Source organism: Cyprinus carpio, chromosome B19 (genome assembly GCF_018340385.1).
Source record: "Cyprinus carpio isolate SPL01 chromosome B19, ASM1834038v1, whole genome shotgun sequence".
Lineage (NCBI taxonomy): Eukaryota > Metazoa > Chordata > Actinopteri > Cypriniformes > Cyprinidae > Cyprinus > Cyprinus carpio.
The window spans coordinates 30,288,934-30,308,933 of NC_056615.1; the positions used below are offsets into that span (position 1 = coordinate 30,288,934).

The following is a 20,000-nucleotide window of genomic DNA, read 5'->3' on the forward strand; positions in this document are numbered from 1 at the left end:
TGTGGCTGTCTCTGATTAATAATGCAGATCTCCATTCTTCTTGTATCTGATCTGAATAAATGCGGTTCTGCACATGTGAGTCCAGCTGTGTGTGATTGTGTGTTGTCTCCGGTGACGGCTCATTACGGGGGTGTGATGATGATGATGATGATGATGATGGAGAGGAGGAGCACAAGGAGCAGGAAGCCTGCAGCTGTGGATCGCACCGCAGTCATGGAGAGCGTCTTCAGAGGACTGAGCGCCGCTGTCTTCCTCAACACCTGGACACAGTTCAGCCGAGGTGAGTGTACAGACTCCTCCTGAGACAGGAGTCTGAGCCGCTGCTGACTTCTGCTTCTCCTGCAGATGACGGACTCATCGAGCACAGGAGACTGGACGAGTTCTTACACTGCTTGATGAAGACACTGAAGATTGTGAGTAAAGCGCTTCTTCACTCTCTTCTCTTCACTGACTGTACTTTTCTTCAAGCCCTGATGTGTTCGAATCAGATTTTTAATGCATGAGGTTCACACAGGTGTATAGAATCACATTAACTAGCAGCAGCGTCCACTAACTAACCCACAAACACACACAGCGCTAAACACTGCAAGTGTTCACATTTCAAACCAACAAACTTCTGTCTGTCGCGATTGTGAAGTGTGTTTGTGCAGCTTTATTTAATATCAGTAATGCTTTTTTCACATTTTGAACTCCAGATCTTTCGTCCATCTCAGTGTTTGTGTGTGTTTGGTTAATTAATTATTCATTATGTATATGTACTACTGTTCAAAAGCTGGTGGATTTTCTCATTTATTTTGAAAGAAGTCTCTTCTGCTCACCATTTGTTTGATCAAAAACACAGTAAAAATAGTGACATATTATTATAAATTAAATTAGCTGTGTTCTGTGTGAATCTCTGTTAAAGTGTAATTTATTTCTGTGACGTGCAGCTGTATTTTCAGCATCATTACTCCAGTCTTCAGTGTCACATGATCTTCAGAAATCATAATAATATGATGATTTGCTGCTCAAGAAACATTTCTGATTATTATCAATGTTGAAAACAGTCGTGCTGCCCAATATTTTTGTGGAAACCGTGATACATTTTATTTTTTACGATTCACAGATCAATAGAAAGTTCAAAAGAACAGCATTTATTTGAAATAGAAATCGACTGTAACATTAGAAATGTCTTTACTGTCACTTTTGATCAATTTAATGCATCCTTGATTAATAAAAGTGTTACTTTCTTTAAACAATCTTACATAACACCAAACCTTTGAACACTGGTGTAAAAGGACTTGTGAATATGTAACACTGTTATTATGTTTAACTCTAAAATCAAATAAAATCACTTTAAATAATTAAAAAATAATCATTAAATGAAATGAAATACACTGAAATAAAATAAAATATTAGAAACTTATTTCAGCTAGTTTTAAAGATAGTATTTCTAATTTTTATTTGGTTTAACCTGATGTGCTAAAATAATTAAAACTGAAAAAATTATACAAATTTTAGAAAACTATATATATATATATATATATATATATATATTATATATATATATATATATATATATATATATATATATATATATATATATACTCTTAAAAATAAAAGGTGCTTCCACGATGCCATAGAACATCTGAAGGAACCTTTCTGTTTCAAAAAAGGCTCTTTGTGGCGAAAGAAGGTTCTTCAGATTATAAAAAGATAAGAAAGAAATGGTTCTTTGACTGAATGCTTCTTTGTGGAACCAAAAATGGTTCCTCTATGGCATCGCTGTGAAGAACCTTTTAAGCACCTTTATTTTTAAGAGTGTATATAAGGACAAAAACGCAACAAACTGACTAAAACTTTAACTAAAACGAACATGAGAACAGAAAATATAAAAAAAAAAAATCTAAATGTTAACAAAGTATAGGTTAATGGGTTTATCTGAGTGATGCTGCAGTGACGCTGATGTGCTGTGGTTGTAGCGCGGTGTGTCGGAGCAGCAGCTGCAGGTGCTAAGAGAGACGCTCGTGTCCCGCTGTGACGTCACAGGAGACGGACGCCTGCAGATGGAGCAGGTACAGGATCCAACCATCACTCACCCACATCACAAGTTTGTGTGGGGCTGCAGCTGATGTTGCTCTGTCCGTCTGCTGCAGGTGGCGGCTGCGCTTCTGCCTGAGCAGGAGAACTTCCTGCTGCTGTTCCGCCGGGAGACGCCTATGGAGAACAGCGTGGAGTTCATGAGGGTCAGAGCTGAGCTCATCATGTGCTTCTCTCTCTGACCCTCACTCAGTTAAAGCTTGACTCTGTCTGTCTGCTCTCAGATCTGGCGCTGCTACGACACCGACAGCAGTGGATACATCTCTGCCGCCGAGCTGAAGGTGACGTCACTTCCTGTGTGTGTGTGTGTGTGTGTGTGTGTGTGTGTGCTTGTGCATGTGTGTGTGTGTGTGTGTGTGTGTGTGAGAGAGAGAAAGAAAGAGAGAGAGAGTCTGAGCATGAGTGCGTGAGTATGCGAGTATGAGTGTGTGAGTATGTGAGTATGAGTGTGTGAGAGTGTGTGTGAGTATGTGAGTATAAGCGTGTGAGTACGTGAGTATGAGTGTGTGAGTATGTATGTGAGTATGAGTGTGTGAGTACGTGAGTATGTGAGTATGAGTGTGTGAGTATGTATGTGTGAGTGTGTGAGTATTGTGTGTGAGTATGTGAGTATGAGTGTGAGTATGCGAGTATGAGTGTGTGAGTATGTGAGTATGAGTGTGTGAGAGTGTGTGTGAGTATGTGAGTATAAGCGTGTGAGTACGTGAGTATGAGTGTATGAGTGTGTGAGTATGTATGTGAGTATGAGTGTGTGAGTACGTGAGTATGTGAGTATGAGTGTGTGAGTATGTATGTGTGAGTGTGTGAGTATGTATGTGAGTATGAGTGTGTGAGTACGTGAGTATGAGTGTGTGAGTATGTGAGTATGAGTGTGCGAGTATGTGTGTACGTGAGTATGAGTGTGTGAGTATGTGAGTATGAGTATGTGAGTATGTGAGTATGAGTGTGTGAGTCTGAGTGAGTATGAGTGTGTGTGTGTGTGAGAGAGAGAGAGAGAGAGAGTACTTCCATTCATCCGTTATGAGTGTGTGAGTATGTGAGTGTGTGAGTATGTGAGTATGAGTGTGTGAGTATGAGTGTGTGTGTGTGTGAGAGAGAGAGTATGAGTGTGTGTGTGTGAGTGTGTGTGTATGAGTGTGTGAGTATGAGTGTGTGAGTATGTGAGTATGAGTATGTGAGTATGAGTGTGCGAGTATGTGTGTACGTGAGTATGAGTGTGTGAGTATGTGAGTATGAGTGTGTGAGTCTGAGTGAGTATGAGTGTGTGTGTGTGTGTGTGTGTGTGTGTGTGTGAGAGAGAGAGAGTATGAGTGTGTGAGTATGAGTGAGTATGAGTATGAGAAAGTGTGTGTGTGTGTGTGTGTGTGTGTGTGTGTGTGTGTGTGTGTGTGTGAGTGTGTGTGTGTGTGTGTGTGTGTGTGTGTGTGTGTGTGTGTGTGTGTGTGTGAGAGAGAGAGAGAGAGAGAGAGTATGAGTGTGTGAGTATGAGTGTGTGAGTATGAGAGTGTGTGTGTGAGTATGTGAGTATGAATGTGTGAGTATGAGAGTGTGTGTGTTTGTACTCACACTGTGGTCTCTGTTTGATGATGTCAGAGTTTCCTGCGGGATCTTTTCCATCAGCACAACAGACAGATCACTACAGCCAAACTGGAGGAGTACACTGATACGATGGTAATACCAAACACACCACTGTTGCCATAGATACAGAGGCAGACTACATCACAAGCCAGACATATGAAATCAAAGTCAGAAAAATATTTTTGAAATGGAACAGTTTATTGACTATATTTAAATATCAAAACTAATAATAATATATATGTCATATATATTAAATATGATACAGTAGGATTTATAGGATTAAACTATTTTTATTTTATTAAGTTGCCAAAGGAACATTTTAAATTTTCATTTAAATTTTTCATCTAAAATATTTATTTTATTTAGCAGCGGTGGGTGGGGCTAAACAGGCAGCAATGTAGAGGCGGTGGGTGGGGCTAAAAAGGTGGGCGGGACTGAAAATGGCTAAACAGACACTTGCACACCGATTCTACAGCGCTTCCTATTTAGCCACACCCACTGATTCCACATCGGTGGGCGGGGCTGAACAAGCAGCGCTGTAGAATCGGTGGGTGGGGCTGAACAGGTGGGTGGGGCTGAACAGGCAGTGCTGGCATTGATTTTCATCTGCGGAGGTGGGCTTTTGCCTCACTATTACATCATAAAGTGGCACATTCCACAAGCTGTCGTTTTCTGAGCTTGGTTTCAATAAAAGCTGTTTTTAAACTAATGAGAACGTTTTTAGTTTTGAAACTTATAGGATTTTTTTATAGTACAGTGACCTATTATGTCAAAAGATCAAGGGAAATTTGATTTCAAAGTTCATGACCCCTTTAAGTTTTTTATCTACTGTTTGTGTTTTATTTGATATCTTTTTTCGTAGTTGATCAGTAACAGTACTTTGATTCTGTCTGGTGACTTTCAGATGAAGATGTTTGACAAGAACCAGGATGGGCGTCTGGATCTGAATGATTTGGCGAGGTGATGATGATCTCATGTGAAGTAGTGATTGTGATTGGTCAGTCGGATGTGTTTGTGTGTTATCTCAGTCTGGTTTAGTTCATGTCTCTTTCTGTGTGTTATTGATTATTTGGTGATGATCTAAAGTGTTTCTTCTCACAGGATCCTGGCGCTGAAGGAGAACTTCCTGCTGAAGTTTGAGATGGAGGCGAGTGAGATATAAACTCGATTGGGCTGTCGCTGGGAATTGTGGGTGGTGTGACAGTATAATGCTGGGTTTGTGTGGAGCGAGTCCATCTGATCAGTGGGAGGATGAGATGATCTATCAGATGAGTCCTAAAATAAGCTGTAATCAGGCCCTGTAGCTAGCAGTGCTGGTTAACTCTGTCAGTGGTGTGTTTCTCAGGCCTGCAGTCAGGAGGACCGACGGAGAGACTTTGAGAAGATCTTCGCTCACTATGACGTGGTGAGAGAGTCGATCAGATACTAGTATAGGTTTATTAATGATTTAGTTTTTATATTTAGATTTTTTTTTTCAATTTAATGTTTTGTTAAAGGTTTTTATTAGGTTTTATTTCAGTTTTAGTTTTTTAATACATAAAGTTAAACTAAATCAACATGATATAATGTTGTTTTGTCTTCTAGTTGAAATAAGTTTTCATTTTATTATATTTTATTTTATTTTGGTTAATTTTATTTCAAATAATGAAAATGATGTTTTAGTTTTAGTGTTACTCTTGATTCAGTTGTTGGTTGTTATTTTTGTACTTCATTGAGATACTGTTATAATTTGAATTAATTTTTTTGTATTATTATATATATATTTATTTTAGTTATATATTTCAATAATTCTCTGTGTGTGTGTGTGTGTGTGTGTGTGTGTGTGTGTGTCTGTGTGTGTGTGTGTGTGTGTGCATGTGTTGTGGTGTGTGTGTGCTGTGTGTGTGTGTGCATGTGTGTGTGTACGTGTGTGTGTGTGTGTGTGTGTGTCTGTGTGTTTGTCTGTGTGTCTGTGTGTGCGTGTGTGTGTGTGTGTCTGTGTCTCTCTGTGTGTGTGTGTGTGTGTGTGTGTGTGTGTCTCTGAGTGTCTGTGTCTCTGTGTGTCTGTGTGTCTGTGTGTGTGTGCGTGTGTCTCTGTGTGTGTCTCTGTGAGTGTGTGTGTGTGTGTGTGTGTGTGTGTGTGTGTGTGTGTGTGTGTGTGTGTCTCTGTGTGTGTGTGTGTGTGGTGTGTGTGTGTGTGTGTGTCTGTGTGTGTGTGTGTGTGTGTCTCTGTGTGTGTGTGTGTCTGTGTGTGCATGTGTCTCTGTGTGTGTCTCTCTGTGTGTGTGTGTGTGTGTGTGTGTGTGTGTGTGTGTGTGTGTGTACGTACATGTGTCTCACTGTGTGTGTGTGTGTGTGTGTGTGTGTGTGTGTGTGTGTGTGTGTGTGTGTGTGTGTGTGTGTGTGTGTGTGTGTACGTACATGTGTCTCACTGTGTGTGTGTGTGTGTGTGTGTGTGTGTGTGTCAGAGTAACACTGGTGCTCTGGAGGGCGCGGAGGTCGATGGTTTTGTCAAAGACATGATGGAGCTGGTGAAGGTAAAGACACTGATTATTGATTATGTCGCAGAAATCTGGTTTATAACCCCAGACAGGGCTGGTTGGTCAGCTGGTCAGTAATTTGTTTGTGTTTTTCAGCCCAGTCTCACCGGCTCAGACCTGGACAAGTTCAAGCAGGTTCTGCTTCTGTGACATCAACAGAGACGGAAAGATCCAGAGGAACGAGCTAGCGCTGTGTCTGGGGCTCAAGCTCAGTCCCTGATGTGTGTGTGTGTGTGTGTGTGTGTGTGTCAGGTGATCATTAATCAGGTGGATCAGTGATTATTAGTCATTACAGCTCAAACTCAATCTCCTCCATCTTCTATCTTTTTAGTTTTTCAAAGCTTGTTTTATTGTTTTATTGTTTATTTTATTATTTATTCATATATGTGACCTTGGAGCATAAATCCAGTCATAAGTGTTTGGAAATTGAGATTTATATATCATCTTTCCACTTGTCTGAGATACAACTATTTGAAAATCTGGAATCTGAGGGAGCAAAAAAAAAATCTAAATATTGAGGAAAATCATCTTTAAAGTTGTTCAAATTATGTTCTTAGCAATGCATATTACTAATCAAAAATTAAGTTTTGATATATTTACAGTAGGACATTTACAAAATATCTTCATGGAACATGATCTTTACTTAATATCCTCATAATTTTTGTCATAAAAGAGAAATGTATAATTGTGACTCATACAATTTATTGTTGTGTATTGCTACAAATATACCTGTGCTGCTGATGACTGCTTCTGTGCTGCACATTTAGACATGCATGAAGAGTTAATCTTATTTTTAGTCTTCAAATTATTATTTGTAATCCCTTTTATGCCTAAATCCCCTATTATATGTATGAATAGTTGGAAAAGACCCTCTCTTTAATGTAATTTAATATAGTTTTATTTTATTGTTCTCAATTTATTACATTAAAGTTCTTAATTTATTATATTTATTTTAGTTTACTTCCTGTTATGTGCAGTAGTTATAATTGTACTGTTTGAATGTTTGTTTACTGTATTTACATCATATGAATTGACATTAAATATACAGTGCATTATATATGCGTGTGTGTGTGTGTGTGTGTGTGTGTGTGTGTGTGTGTGTGTGTGTGTAAGATTTGTTGTGCTAAAAAATAAAAATAAACTACAAATCATGTGAAACACTGAAACCTCTTCTAACATTGAGCTGCAAAGAAATCAAAAGTGCAGTCTCTAGACATCTGAAGGCCATAAAAAGTGAATATCACTCTTAATAAAATCATTTATCTTGCATCTCGTTGTTATTTTGAATTACTGTTACAGATTTCTTTTCAGTGGGCAGATGAGAGCTGAATCACAAACACAAACTTGTTCCATTCGCAGAGAAAAGCGTTAAAATACAGTTTACTGATATTCAAATTCATATTGTGATCATAGGCAGTTTTATAAAATAAGCACTTTAAAAACAGAATCTTCCGTTCAACCGCATTCAAATCTTTTCTTTTATTTATTTATTTGATATAAAACTATTTATAATTGTTTAGATGAATTAATTCCATTTTGGCAACAAATATATATATATATATGCAGCAGATCTTACTGTTTGTCCCAAAAGCACATGTAAAGATGAATTTTATATATGTTTATGCAGATATTGGCATTAATCTGACAGACCCGATGTTCAGAGGAGTTCACAGAGGAGCTCTGACATGACAGCACATTACAGTTCATAGTCATTATTATCATAAGTAGTTCATAAAGAGATTTTTTTTAATGCAATTCAATGTGACGCTGATCATCTGAAGCTGACTTTTAAAACTATTACTGACATATTGTGTGGTGATTTTGCTTTTAAATCGTCTTTATGATTAATAAGAGTGTCCATATGCAATTACATATAATTATCATTGGATAATATACAAACACTATCACACTATCACAACAAACTGAAGAACACACTCTGTGTGAACGGACCCTAATGCTGCAAAATTCACACATTTTGAAAATGATCCAAAAGATAATAGTGCCCTTATTCATCTCTGTTCTGGCGTGATCTGTCAGTGTTTGTCAGGTTCACTGGTTTGACGGCTCTGCTTGATCTGGATCTGTATCAGAATCAACAGCTGCTGAGTTTCAGCGTCTGGAGGACGTTTGTCTCTGGATTTATTCAGACTCACTTCTGTTCCTGTATTTCAGCTTCTTGAAAACAGCAGAGAATCTGGAGCTGATGAAGTCCGTCCCGACCGACAGACTGATGATGGAAACAGGTCCACATTCACAGACCTACATATAATACAGGATACATGGATATATTTGTTCTACTAGAAATTCAACTATTTTTTTATTTTTTGGTCTCTTCTGCATTTTGAGCTCTTCTGCTTTTCTGCAAAATCTGGAATCTGAGGGAGCAAAAAAATCTAAATATTGAGAAAATCATCTTTAAAGTTGTTCAAATGAAGTTCTTAGCAATGCATATTACTAATCAGAAATTAAGTTTTGATATATTTACGGTAGGAAATTTACTAAATATCTTCATGGAACATGATCTTTACTTAATATCCTAATGATTTTTGGCATAAAAGAAAAAGATAATTATGATAATTTTGACCCATACAATGTATTGTTGTCTATTGCTACATTTCATAAATAATCATGAGTAATACAATTTGTAGGGGTTTTTTTTCTTGCTTTTTTTAATTATTAATAGTATTGTGTGGGATACATATGCAATTGATATATATATATATATAGTAATAATAACCCGGTGTAGTGTTGTATACTCTGCGCATGTCACGGTCACTTCCGCGTTCCTCAAATAGCAACAGCAGCAGAGCAGAGCCAAAATGGCGGCCGGCGGAGATCCGGTGTGACACCGAGCCCGGTCTCAGCACAGAACCCTGCGGTTCTCCATCGGTGCCATGGCCTCCGCTCACGGGCGGCTGGGTCAGCACCTCCAGGCCGTGCTGGACGTGGTTCTGCGGGTCCCGAGCATCTTTATAATCGACGCCATATTCAGCTCGTTCTCAGATCTCGGTACCGGATGGACCGGAGCCGCCGGGAGAGCGTTGATCCGCGCGCTGGGTGAGTCCGGGTCCTCGTGATTCGGGCGTTTAATACCGCTGCACTGATGGTGCTGTTCTCACGGCACAGATAAAGAGCTTATATCCGTAAACCAGGCCTGTTCATGAGAGGAACCGCCAGACTCATTCACATGATGCACACTAGATAGGGGACTTCACTGCTGAGAGAGACACACATCACTGCGACTCACACTTGATAGGGGACTTCACTACTGAGGGAAACACACACATAACTGCGACTCACACTTGATAGGGGACTTCACTACTGAGAGAGACTCACATCACTGCGACTCACACTTGATAGGGGACTTCACCTACTGAGAGAGACACACATCACTGCGACTCACACTTGATAGGGGACTTCACTACTGAGGGAAACACACACATCACTGCGACTCACACTTGATAGGGGACTTCACTACTGAGAGAGACACACCACATCACTGCGACTCACACTTGATAGGGGACTTCACTACTGAGGGGAACACACACATCACTGCGACTCACACTTGATAGGGGACTTCACTACTGAGGGAAACACACACATCACTGCGACTCACACTTGATAGGGGACTTCACTACTGAGGAAACACACACATCACTGCGACTCACACTTGATAGGGGACTTCAATACTGAGGAAACACACACATCACTGCGACTCACACTTGATAGGGGACTTCACTACTGAGGGAAAACACACACATCACTGCGACTCACACTGATAGGGGACTTCACTACTGAGGGAAACACACACATCACTGCGACTCACACTTGATAGGGGACTTCACTGCTGAGAGAGACACACATCACTGCGACTCACACTTGATAGGGGACTTCACTACTGAGAGAGACACACATCACTGCGACTCACACTTGATAGGGGACTTCACTGCTGAGGGAGACACACACATCACTGCGACTCACACTTGATATGGGACTTCACTACTGATGGGAAACACACAACGATCACTCCTGCGACTCACACTTGATAGGGGACTTCACTACTGAGGGGAAACACACATCACTGCGACTCACACTAGATAGGGTACTTCACTAACTGAGGGAAAACACACACATCACTGCGACTCACATTTGATAGGGGACTTTCACTACTGAGAGAACACACACATCACTGCGACTCACACTTGCTAGGGGACTTCACTACTGAGAGGGAGACACACACATCACTGCGACTCACAACTTGATCGGGGACTTCACTACTGGCTGAGGGAAACACACACATCACTGCGACTCACACTTGATAGTGGGGACTTCACTACTGAGGGAAACACACACATCACTGACACTGCGACTCACACTTGATAGGGACTTCACTACTGAGAGAGACACCCATCACTGCGACTCACACTTGATAGGGGACTTTCACTACTGAGAGGAAACACACCATCACTGCGACTCACACTTGATAGGGGACTTCACACTGACGAGAGACACACATCACTGCGACTCTTCACTAGATAGGGGACGTTCACTACTGAGAAGAGACACAATGTCACTGCGACTCACACTTGATAGGGGACTTCACTACTGAGGGAAACACACACATCACTGCGACTCACACTTGATAGGGATACTTCACTACTGAGAGAGACACACATTCACTGCGACTCACACTCAACACTGATAGGGGACTTCACTACTGAGAGAGACACACATCACTGCGACTCACACTAGATAGGGTACTTCCACTACTGAGACAACACACATCACTGCGACTCACACTTGATAGGGTACTTCACTACTGAGAGAGACACACGATCACTGCGGACTCACACTTTGATAGGGGACTTCACTACTGAGAGAGACACACACATCACTGCGACTCACACTAGATAGGGGACTTCACTACTGAGGGAAGACACACACATCACTGCGACTCACACTAGATAGGGACTTCACTACTGAGAGAGACACCACATCACTGCGACTCACACTTGATAGGGGACTTCACTCTGAGGGAGACTCACTCCTGCGACTCACACTAGATAGGGTACTTCACTACTGAGGGAAACACACACAGCACTGCGACTCACACTATGATAGGGGGACCTTCACTACTGAGGGAAGAGACACACATCACTGCGACTCACACTAGATAGGGGACTTCACTGCTGAGAGAGACACACACATCACACTGCGTGCGACTCACACTTGATAGGGGACTTCACTACTGAGGGAGACTCACATCACGTGCTAACTCACACTAATAGGGGACTTCACTACTGAGGGAAACACACACATCACTGTGCGACTCACCCTGATAGGGGCTGTCACTCACTGAGGTCAACACACAGATCACTGCGACTCACACTAGATATGGGACTGTCACTACTGGAGAGAGACACACATCATCCTATGCGACTCCACACTGATAGGGACTTCACTACTGAGGGAAACACCACACTCACTGCGCACTTCACACTAGATAGGGGACTTCACTACTGAGAGAGACCACACACATCACTGCGACTCACACTGATAGGGGACTTCACTACTGATGGAAACACACACATCACTGCGACTCACACTTTATATGGGGACTTCACTACTGAGGTAAAACACACAACAGTTCACCTGCGACTCACACTTGATAGGGGACTTCACTACTGAGAGAGACACACATCACTGCGACTCACACTTGATAGGGGGACTTCACTACTGAGGGAAACACACTTCACATCACTGCGATCTCACACTAGATAGGGTACTTCACTACTGAGGGAGACACACATCACTGCGACTCACACTTGATAGGGTACTTCACTACTGAGGGAGAAACACATCACTGCGACTCACACTTGATAGGGGACTTCACTACTGAGAGAGACACACATCACTGCGACTCACACTTGATAGGGACTTCACTACTGAGGAGAACCCACATCACTGCGACGTCACACTTGATAGGGAGGACTTCACTACTGAGAGAGAAACACATCACTGCGACTCACACTTGATAGGGGACTTCACTACTGAGAGAGACTCACAATCATATCTCACAATTCTGACTCTTTCTCGAATTGAAGAAGGTTAGTTTCTATCTCGTGGTTCTGTTTTATTGTTTCAAAATAAAATATGTGACTTTATCTCACAATTTGTACTTTTTCTTGCAATTCCAAGTTGGATGTAAAATATATAAATGTAAAAAATATCTCTTCTTGCATATCACAATTAGTTGCCCCCCCCCCCCCCCCAGCACATAATTTAAAAAAAATTAATAAGGAAATTGGCAACGTTTTTTAATCTTAAAATTCTGACTTTTTTTTCTTATAAATGCAAGTTTCTATCTTCCCCCTGCAGAATTCATCCACACAATAAGTTAAATGTGAAACAGTGTTTTCTGGTGAATTCGGTTTTGTTGCATTCTGGCGTGTTTCTACATAATACTGCATTGCATTCTGTTGCGATGCGGACGCTGATTTCCTTCCTCTGGTTTGGGCAGGTGTTTCTGGTTTCCAGCGTGGTTCTGGTGCTTTCCCAGAAGTCCCTGTTTCAAGTTTCTACACTCTGTTGGGGGCTGTCTTTCTTGCTGGGGCGTGGTGTCCGGTCCTCATCAACTACTACGGCACATCCACATCGACTTCTACAGCGCGTATAACCGAGCGGCGCTGGGCTTTGGGCCTGCTGCAGCTAATGCTAGAACTGGGCTATGTTTCGCTGCTAAAACGTGCCATCGCTCTGTGCTGCGCTGCTGGTGCTGGACGTCATGCTCCCACTGTGGGCCCTGATGCTGGAGCTCCCGTTGCATGTCGCGTCCAGGCGCTAGCGGCTAGCGTCAGGGGCGATTCTCGCGACGCATGCGACTGTGAATCTGCTTGGAGCTGAGTGGTTCTACTTCTCGGCCGCTATGTCTATCTACTCCTGCGCCACATGTACCGCATCTTCGGACTGCAGCTGCTGCTGGAGGACACCTGGAAGCGCATACGCTTCCCCGACATTCTGCGCGTCTTCTGGCTAACGCGCATGACGGCGCAAGCTATCATCCTAGTGTACGTAGTTCGTGTTGTTCGCTCAGAAAGCAGTTTGCAGCTCGGCTGGGACTTGTTTTGGGATTTGACCAGCAACTTGATCATCAGCGGCTGCGATTCAACGCTCACACCCGTGTTGGGAATGCAGCGCCGTTTATCCTCGTCCGCTCGCGTAGCATACTTGGGACTGTAGCATTCTAGCGTGTCATATCGGCTCAACGAGGAGGAGGATAAGCGGCTGGGGTTTTGTTGCACCCGTGCTGTTCTTCATCCTAGCTTTGCAGACGGGACTAAGCGGAACTGGATCCGGAAGAGCGAACTGATCCGGCTTAGGCCGAAATATGTGCCGTCTGCTAACCGCGATTCTACCATTTCATCCACGTAATGACGGATCCGGTGCTCATCATGGACCGCTAAGTGCCTCGCACGTTACATCATTGCGCAGGCATGTTCCCGTCCTGCTGGTGTCTCTAGTCCTCTTTCGCTCTCCCCCTTCCTGCTTAGCTATGTTTCTAATGGCAGCACTACATGCTAAACACGTGGCTCTTCTCGCCGTCACCGCGTTCTGCGTGGAGCTCTGTCTCAAAGTCCTCGTCTCGCTCACCGTCTACGCGCTGTTCATGATCGACGGCTTCTACAACAACGTGTTTTGGGGGAACTGTGGGAGTATTCTTCTACTTGGTGTGCTACTGTGGAAATCGTCGAGTTCGTCTTCGGCGTGATCATTTCGAATGGGCGCGTATACGATGATGTTTTCGAGTCGGGAAGTAAATCCGCGCGTGCATGATGTGCCTGCACGCGTCATTTCAACATCTACCTGCAGGGCGAAGAACGGCTGGAAGACGTTTATCAACCGCCGCAGCACCGCCGTCAAGAAGATCAACTCGCCTCACCGTGAGGTCAAAGGCGCGCAGGCTGCGGGAGATCGAGGACGTTTGCGTGATCTGCTATCAGGATTCACCGTGGTCCGCGCGCATTACGCCGTGCCACCATTATTTCCACTCGCTGTTTTTTTGCGCAAATGGCTTTATATTCAAGACACGTGTCCCATGTGCCCACCAGCGCGTCTACAATCGAGGACGACGGAAACGAGCGCGCTACGTCTCCAACACAACAACGGCTATGTTGCACAGGGGACAGGAGCGGGCGGAGTTTTGAGGGAGAAGAGGGTGGTGCCGATGTTGGTTGGGGGCGTAGGACCTAGCCTGACAATGAGCTTCTGGAGGACAATGACAGCATCGAATACGACGAGGAGGACTGGAGGACGCAACCGGGCGCGACGTTCGTAGAGGAAGAGTACATTAACGATGACACGGACAGCAGCGCAGATATTTAAATTAAAAACGATTGGGAGATCAGGGACGTTATGCTTTTTTGTGTGTGTGTGTGTGTGTGTTGTGTGTGTGTGTGGTGTGTGTGTGTATGTTTCATATAAATGGCTGCTCTTGTGTTTTTTCCCTGAAATGCTCTTGACCATGTTTGGCTGCAGAACGATTAATCCGCGATTAATGGACTCAAAAAAGTTATGTTATGTTTACATACTGTATGTGTGTGTGCTGTGTATATTTATTATGTGTGTATATAAATGCACACACAGTACACACACATACAGTATGTAAACATAACTTTTATTTTGAGTCGATTAATCGTTCTGCAGCCCTAATAAAGAGTGGCATGCTACTGTAATCGCAGTATACCTCGATATGATCACTACTGGTCTCTTATAATTGTGTACATATTGGTACCTGTAATAAAGAAATGATTACACTGATGTTTGACAGTTGTCCGCTGGAGAAGCTGAATCAGCTGTTAATCTCAGTTTGACTGTGATATATTACGCTCCCCGGCAGCATTTTTCACCTCTCCTCAGTATCTGATAGTATCATACGCGGTTGCTTTTTTGAGCTGCCAGGCGCAATTTACAACGCATTAACACGTTTTCACAATTTCACCAAAACACCAGCGTTTTTGTTTTCTGATTTCCTGGTGTTTGTTGTGGTATTGCAGTAACTCCATGATTAGACGTGTGTTTTGATTTCAGGTTAAACTGTTGATTTGTCAAGAGGACTGATGTAAAATAAATCATCTGCTTTAGTTCTTTTGTAAATAAAACAATTAAGCTAAAGTTCTAAGTTCAGAGAGATCTGGAACTTTGCACTTGAGTTATTTTTTGAAACTTCTTGTTGTGGCTTTGTTTTTCTCACAGGTTTTTCTTTTCATTCCTTTCAACGTCACATTTATTAATTTCATCTTAATCATCACTGTAAGTTTAAAAAAATCATCACATGGGACAAATTACTATTAAGCTAAAAAAAAAAGAAAGTGGGCCTTTCAAATGCTTACATTTATATCTATATATATATTATATATCTATGAATAAACAAACTCCACATGCATACAGTTAATATTCCTTTCTAACTGATACTCAGGCTGGTAAAGACATTTTTATGCTAATATACAATATAAGATCTTCAACTGTAGATGTATTGTTCATTGTTAGCTCCATGTTTTTTAACTAATGATTTTAACAATTTTTCAGATATTTCTTACCTATTTAGGTTAACATGATGTGACAGTAAACATGAAGTCTGGAACACCAGTTAATATTTAATATTCTGTGTTTTATACTAATGTTCTGCTGATAATAAAGCTCAAAATTCACTTTCTGTAGGAAGTGAGGTCAAATTTGTGAGGAAGTAATTAACTCATTTTAATAAATTGTGTGCGTCTTGTTTGCTAAAACAATTGAACAATATTTAGACAGCATTTATTAATCTTTGTTAATGTTGAGGATGTGTTTCGTTTTTCTAAATTAAATGTATCTGTTAACATACTGTGCACCAACATGAACATATCAATTTTTATTCAGTAACATTCAAACGATATTAATACTGCAAAACAATATGATTGATTATAGAGCGTTACTGATCTTAAAAATAGACAAATGCAAATGATTGATTATAGATGGTTTATTTTTTATATTATCTGTTTTCTGTTTGATTTGGGGTGAAGTCTGACCTGGACTCATTACTTCACTCACTACAGAAAGTGAATTTTTGATCTTAACAACAACATCAGAAGAAAAACAACCCTCAAGAATCTATAATAATTCTGTTCAAGAAAGGTAAGTAGATCGTCTGTTTTCTTATGGAAGCCCATTTCTGGCCACATAAGGAAAAGAAATCATGCTTTTGGTAAGTCGTAATTATGATTTTAAAAGTCATAATTGACAAGATGAAAAGTTAAAAAAAGTTAAAAATCCACAATTGACATTACCATTAAAAAAAACGACGACTTTAAAAGTTAAAATTAATACACAAAGTCAAATTTATGAGATGAGGCGAGGCAAGTTTATTTATTTAGCACATTTCATACACGATGGTAATATTAAAGTGCTTTACATTAAAGAGTGAAATAATCACATAAATAAAATAAGGAATTAAAAGACTTTTAAACCCGTTAAAAATAGAAATGATTATACATAAGATACAGTCCACATCAGTCACGTTGCACAGATAAGGCAAAACTATATCATAATTTAGATTTTTTTTAATCTCATAATTATGATTTTAGTATGATGGTGTTTAGTGCCATGTAATATATTCTTAAAAATGTTACGACTTGAAATTTTTGTAATGTTGACTTTATTCTCAAAATTGTCCGACTTTGCTCTTGTAAAAGATGTTATGTTTTTAATTTAGATTTTATTTTCAAAATAAAAACTAACTTACAATGCTACGACGTTATTTCTCATTAGTTGGACTTATTCTCAAAATATTTCAAGTTTAATCTCATGTAAGACTTTATTCTTATATTGCTACACGTCTTTTCTCATAATTTGACTCAAAATGTTTTTAAAATAAAACGACTTTACTTTCATGTAATTATGCATAATTTATTATTATACAAGTAAATGTAACAAGGACACCTTAAAAATAAAGTGTTTCCAGTATTTATTATTTTTTAAGTCATAATTTTGACTTTTATCTAATATGAATTTTTGTGTTTTTCATTTTATTGTTTTAATTTAGTGATTTAGATTTTTTTGTGTTTTAGTTTTTTTTGTTTTTTTTGTTTCTTATTTTATAGTTTTAATTTGGTATTTTGGATTTTTACTATAACTTTTATGTCATAATTTTCACTTTCAAACTCGCAATTTGGACTTTTTATCTCATAATTAAGCTTCGAGTTGACATTTTACTTACAAGACTTTTCATTTGATGATTTTGTTTTATTAGGTTGCGGAAATGGCCTTCCGTAGTTTTCTGAATCCAGCCTCGTCATCGACGAGCTACTACGTTTTCCCGATGGCGCATCTGTTCGCGCGGGGACTACACTTCCCATCATGCAACGTCACCGCTGTGCGCGTCAGAGGAGAATCTTGTGGAACGTCTTTCAGTCGTTTTTGAACTGTCAGTAATTACACAACGATGAATCATAACGCCTAAATAATCGCACAAGAGGATTCCCCTGCCTTTCTTACAGCAGGAATGAGAAGGCAGACGCTCGCGGATTGTTAAAGGCGCTGGGTGCGGGTTGTTTTGGTTCGCTGAGGCCGGTGTGTGTGTGAGTTTGACAGGCGCGGTTCTGAACTCTATGTAAACGCTCTCTGGGTTGGCGTTCCTTCATGTTTAATCGCGAGTGTTCTGGTCTGTAGTGTGTTTCAGTGCCACAATGATCCGGCTGGCTCTGCTCCGCGCGCTCGTGGCCCACCGCACCGGACCGGCTCAGCTACACCCGCGGCTTCTCGGTACGCACCGGCGCAGGATCAAACCGGAACAGCTGGAGCTTCCCAACCAGGCGCGGGAGTTCGTGTACGGCCTGAGCCCGGCGAACCGGACCTGCTTACTGAAGGAGCTGCAGAGCTTCCAGTCCCAGACCCAAGGTAACACCGCTGCCCTGATTTACTGTAGCACACCAGAGTATAGTGTCCTGATTTACTGTAGCGCACCCGAGTATAGTGCCCTGATTTACTGTAGCGCACCAGAGTATAGTGCCCTGATTTACTGTAGCACACCCGAGTATAGTGCCCTGATTTACTGTAGACACCCGAGTATTGTGCCCTGATTTACTGTAACACACCCGAGTATAGTGCCCTGATTTACTGTAGCGCACCCGAGTATAGTGCCCTGCTTTACTGTAGCGCACCAGAGTATTGTGCCCTGATTTACTGTAGCGCACCCGAGTATAGTGCCCTGATTTACTGTAGCGCACCAGAGTATAGTGCCCTGATTTACTGTAGCGCACCAGAGTATAGTGCCCTGATTTACTGTAGCGCACCAGAGTATAGTGCCCTGATTTACTGTAGCGCACCCGAGTATAGTGCCCTGCTTTACTGTGGCGCACCCGAGTATAGTGCCCTGCTTTACTGTGGCGCACCCAAGTATAGTGCCCTGCTTTACTGTAGCACGCCAGAGTATAGTGCCCTGATTTAGATTTACTGTAGCACGCCAGAGTATAGTGCCCTGATTTAGATTTACTGTAGCACGCCAGAGTATAGTGCCCTTCATTACTGTAGAATGCCAGAGTATTGTGCCCTGATTTACTGTAGCACGCCAGAGTATAGTGCCCTGATTTGCTGTAGCGCACCCGAGTATAGTGCCCTGATTTGCTGTAGCATACCCGAGTATAGTGCTCTGATTTACGCTAGCACACCAGAGTAATGTGCCCTTCTTTACTGTAGCACGCCAGAGTATTGCACCCTTCTTTACTGTAGAACGGCAGAGTATTGTACCCTTCTTTACTGTAGAATGCGAGTATTGTGCCCTGCTTTACTGTAGCACACCAGAGTATTGTGCCCTTCTTTACTGTAGCACGCCAGAGTATAGTGCCCTTCATTACTGTAGAATGCCAGAGTATTGTGCCCTTCTTTACTGTAGAACGCCAGAGTATTGTGCCCTTCTTTACTGTAGTGCACCAAAGTATTGTGCCCTGCTTACTGGTAGAACGCCAGAGTATTGCACCCCTTCTTTACTGTAGATAACCAGAGTATTGTGCCATTCTTTACTGTAGCACGCCAGAGTATTGCACCCTTCTTTACTGTAGAACGCCAAAGTATTGCGCCCTTCTTTACTGTAGCACACCAGAGTATTGTGCCCTTCTTTACTGTAGAACGCCAGAGTATTGTGCCCTTCTTTACTGTAGAACGCCAGAGTATTGTGCCCTTCTTTACTGTAGTGCACCAAAGTATTGTGCCCTGCTTTACTGTAGTACACCAGAGTATAGTGCCCTGCTTTACACAGTATATGTGTGTTTCGTGTATATTTATGTATATATAAATACACACACATACAGTATATATTTTGAAAATATTTACGTTTAATAATTAATAATTTATATCATATGTTAAAATATATTTAACATTTAAACATGACATATTTTTCTGAAATATATACATGCATGTGTGTGTATTTATATACATAATAAATATACACAGAACACACACATATTATTGTGATTAATCGTTAGACAGCACTAGTTTTAGTTGATAATAATATCCTTTTGGCGTTTCTTCCTCAGTCCGTCCGTCTCACACACGCTGAAACCCAACACTTTCTCCTGCTGTATGTAATGGAGCGGTTCATAATAGCAGTGTTTATTCTGGTCTGTTCGGGAAGCTGCTGTTGCTATAGTGACGTGAGTAATGTGACTCATCTGCGTCTGACCTTCCCTCGTCCACTCGTTAGTTTCCGCTCTGATCCTGTCCCTCTGTCTCTGTCCTCTGTTAAAGCAGATTTTCCGCCCGTGTTTGTGTTGAGTACAAACGATCTGCAGGATC

General features: G+C 41.4%; 2 protein-coding genes and 3 pseudogenes across 4 annotated transcripts in view; all 5 read left to right on the forward strand.

The window, feature by feature from the left end:
• LOC109054212 overlaps positions 1 to 6,498 on the forward strand; it is a 7,200-nt pseudogene extending 702 nt beyond the window's left edge.
• The window catches only part of LOC109058809, a 726,037-nt pseudogene that overhangs the window by 603,410 nt on the left and 102,627 nt on the right, over positions 1 to 20,000 (forward strand).
• The window catches only part of LOC109045202 (solute carrier family 39 member 4), a 668,471-nt gene that overhangs the window by 420,099 nt on the left and 228,372 nt on the right, over positions 1 to 20,000 (forward strand). The gene's annotated exons all lie outside the window — the stretch shown is intronic.
• Positions 8,914 to 14,633, forward strand: LOC109113749 (annotated as a pseudogene).
• LOC109045038 (transmembrane protein 65-like) overlaps positions 17,569 to 20,000 on the forward strand; it is a 7,826-nt gene continuing 5,394 nt past the window's right edge. The window contains exons 1-2 of one of the 3 annotated variants that reach the window (XM_042745902.1): positions 17,569 to 17,786; positions 17,880 to 18,107. In XM_042745902.1, the coding sequence (XP_042601836.1) occupies positions 17,897 to 18,107 (211 nt within the window). In that variant the 5' untranslated portion in view covers positions 17,569 to 17,786; positions 17,880 to 17,896. Of the gene's footprint in view, positions 18,108 to 20,000 lie in introns of all 3 variants that reach the window. The other 2 variants (XM_042745901.1, XM_042745900.1) reach the window with 2 other exon arrangements.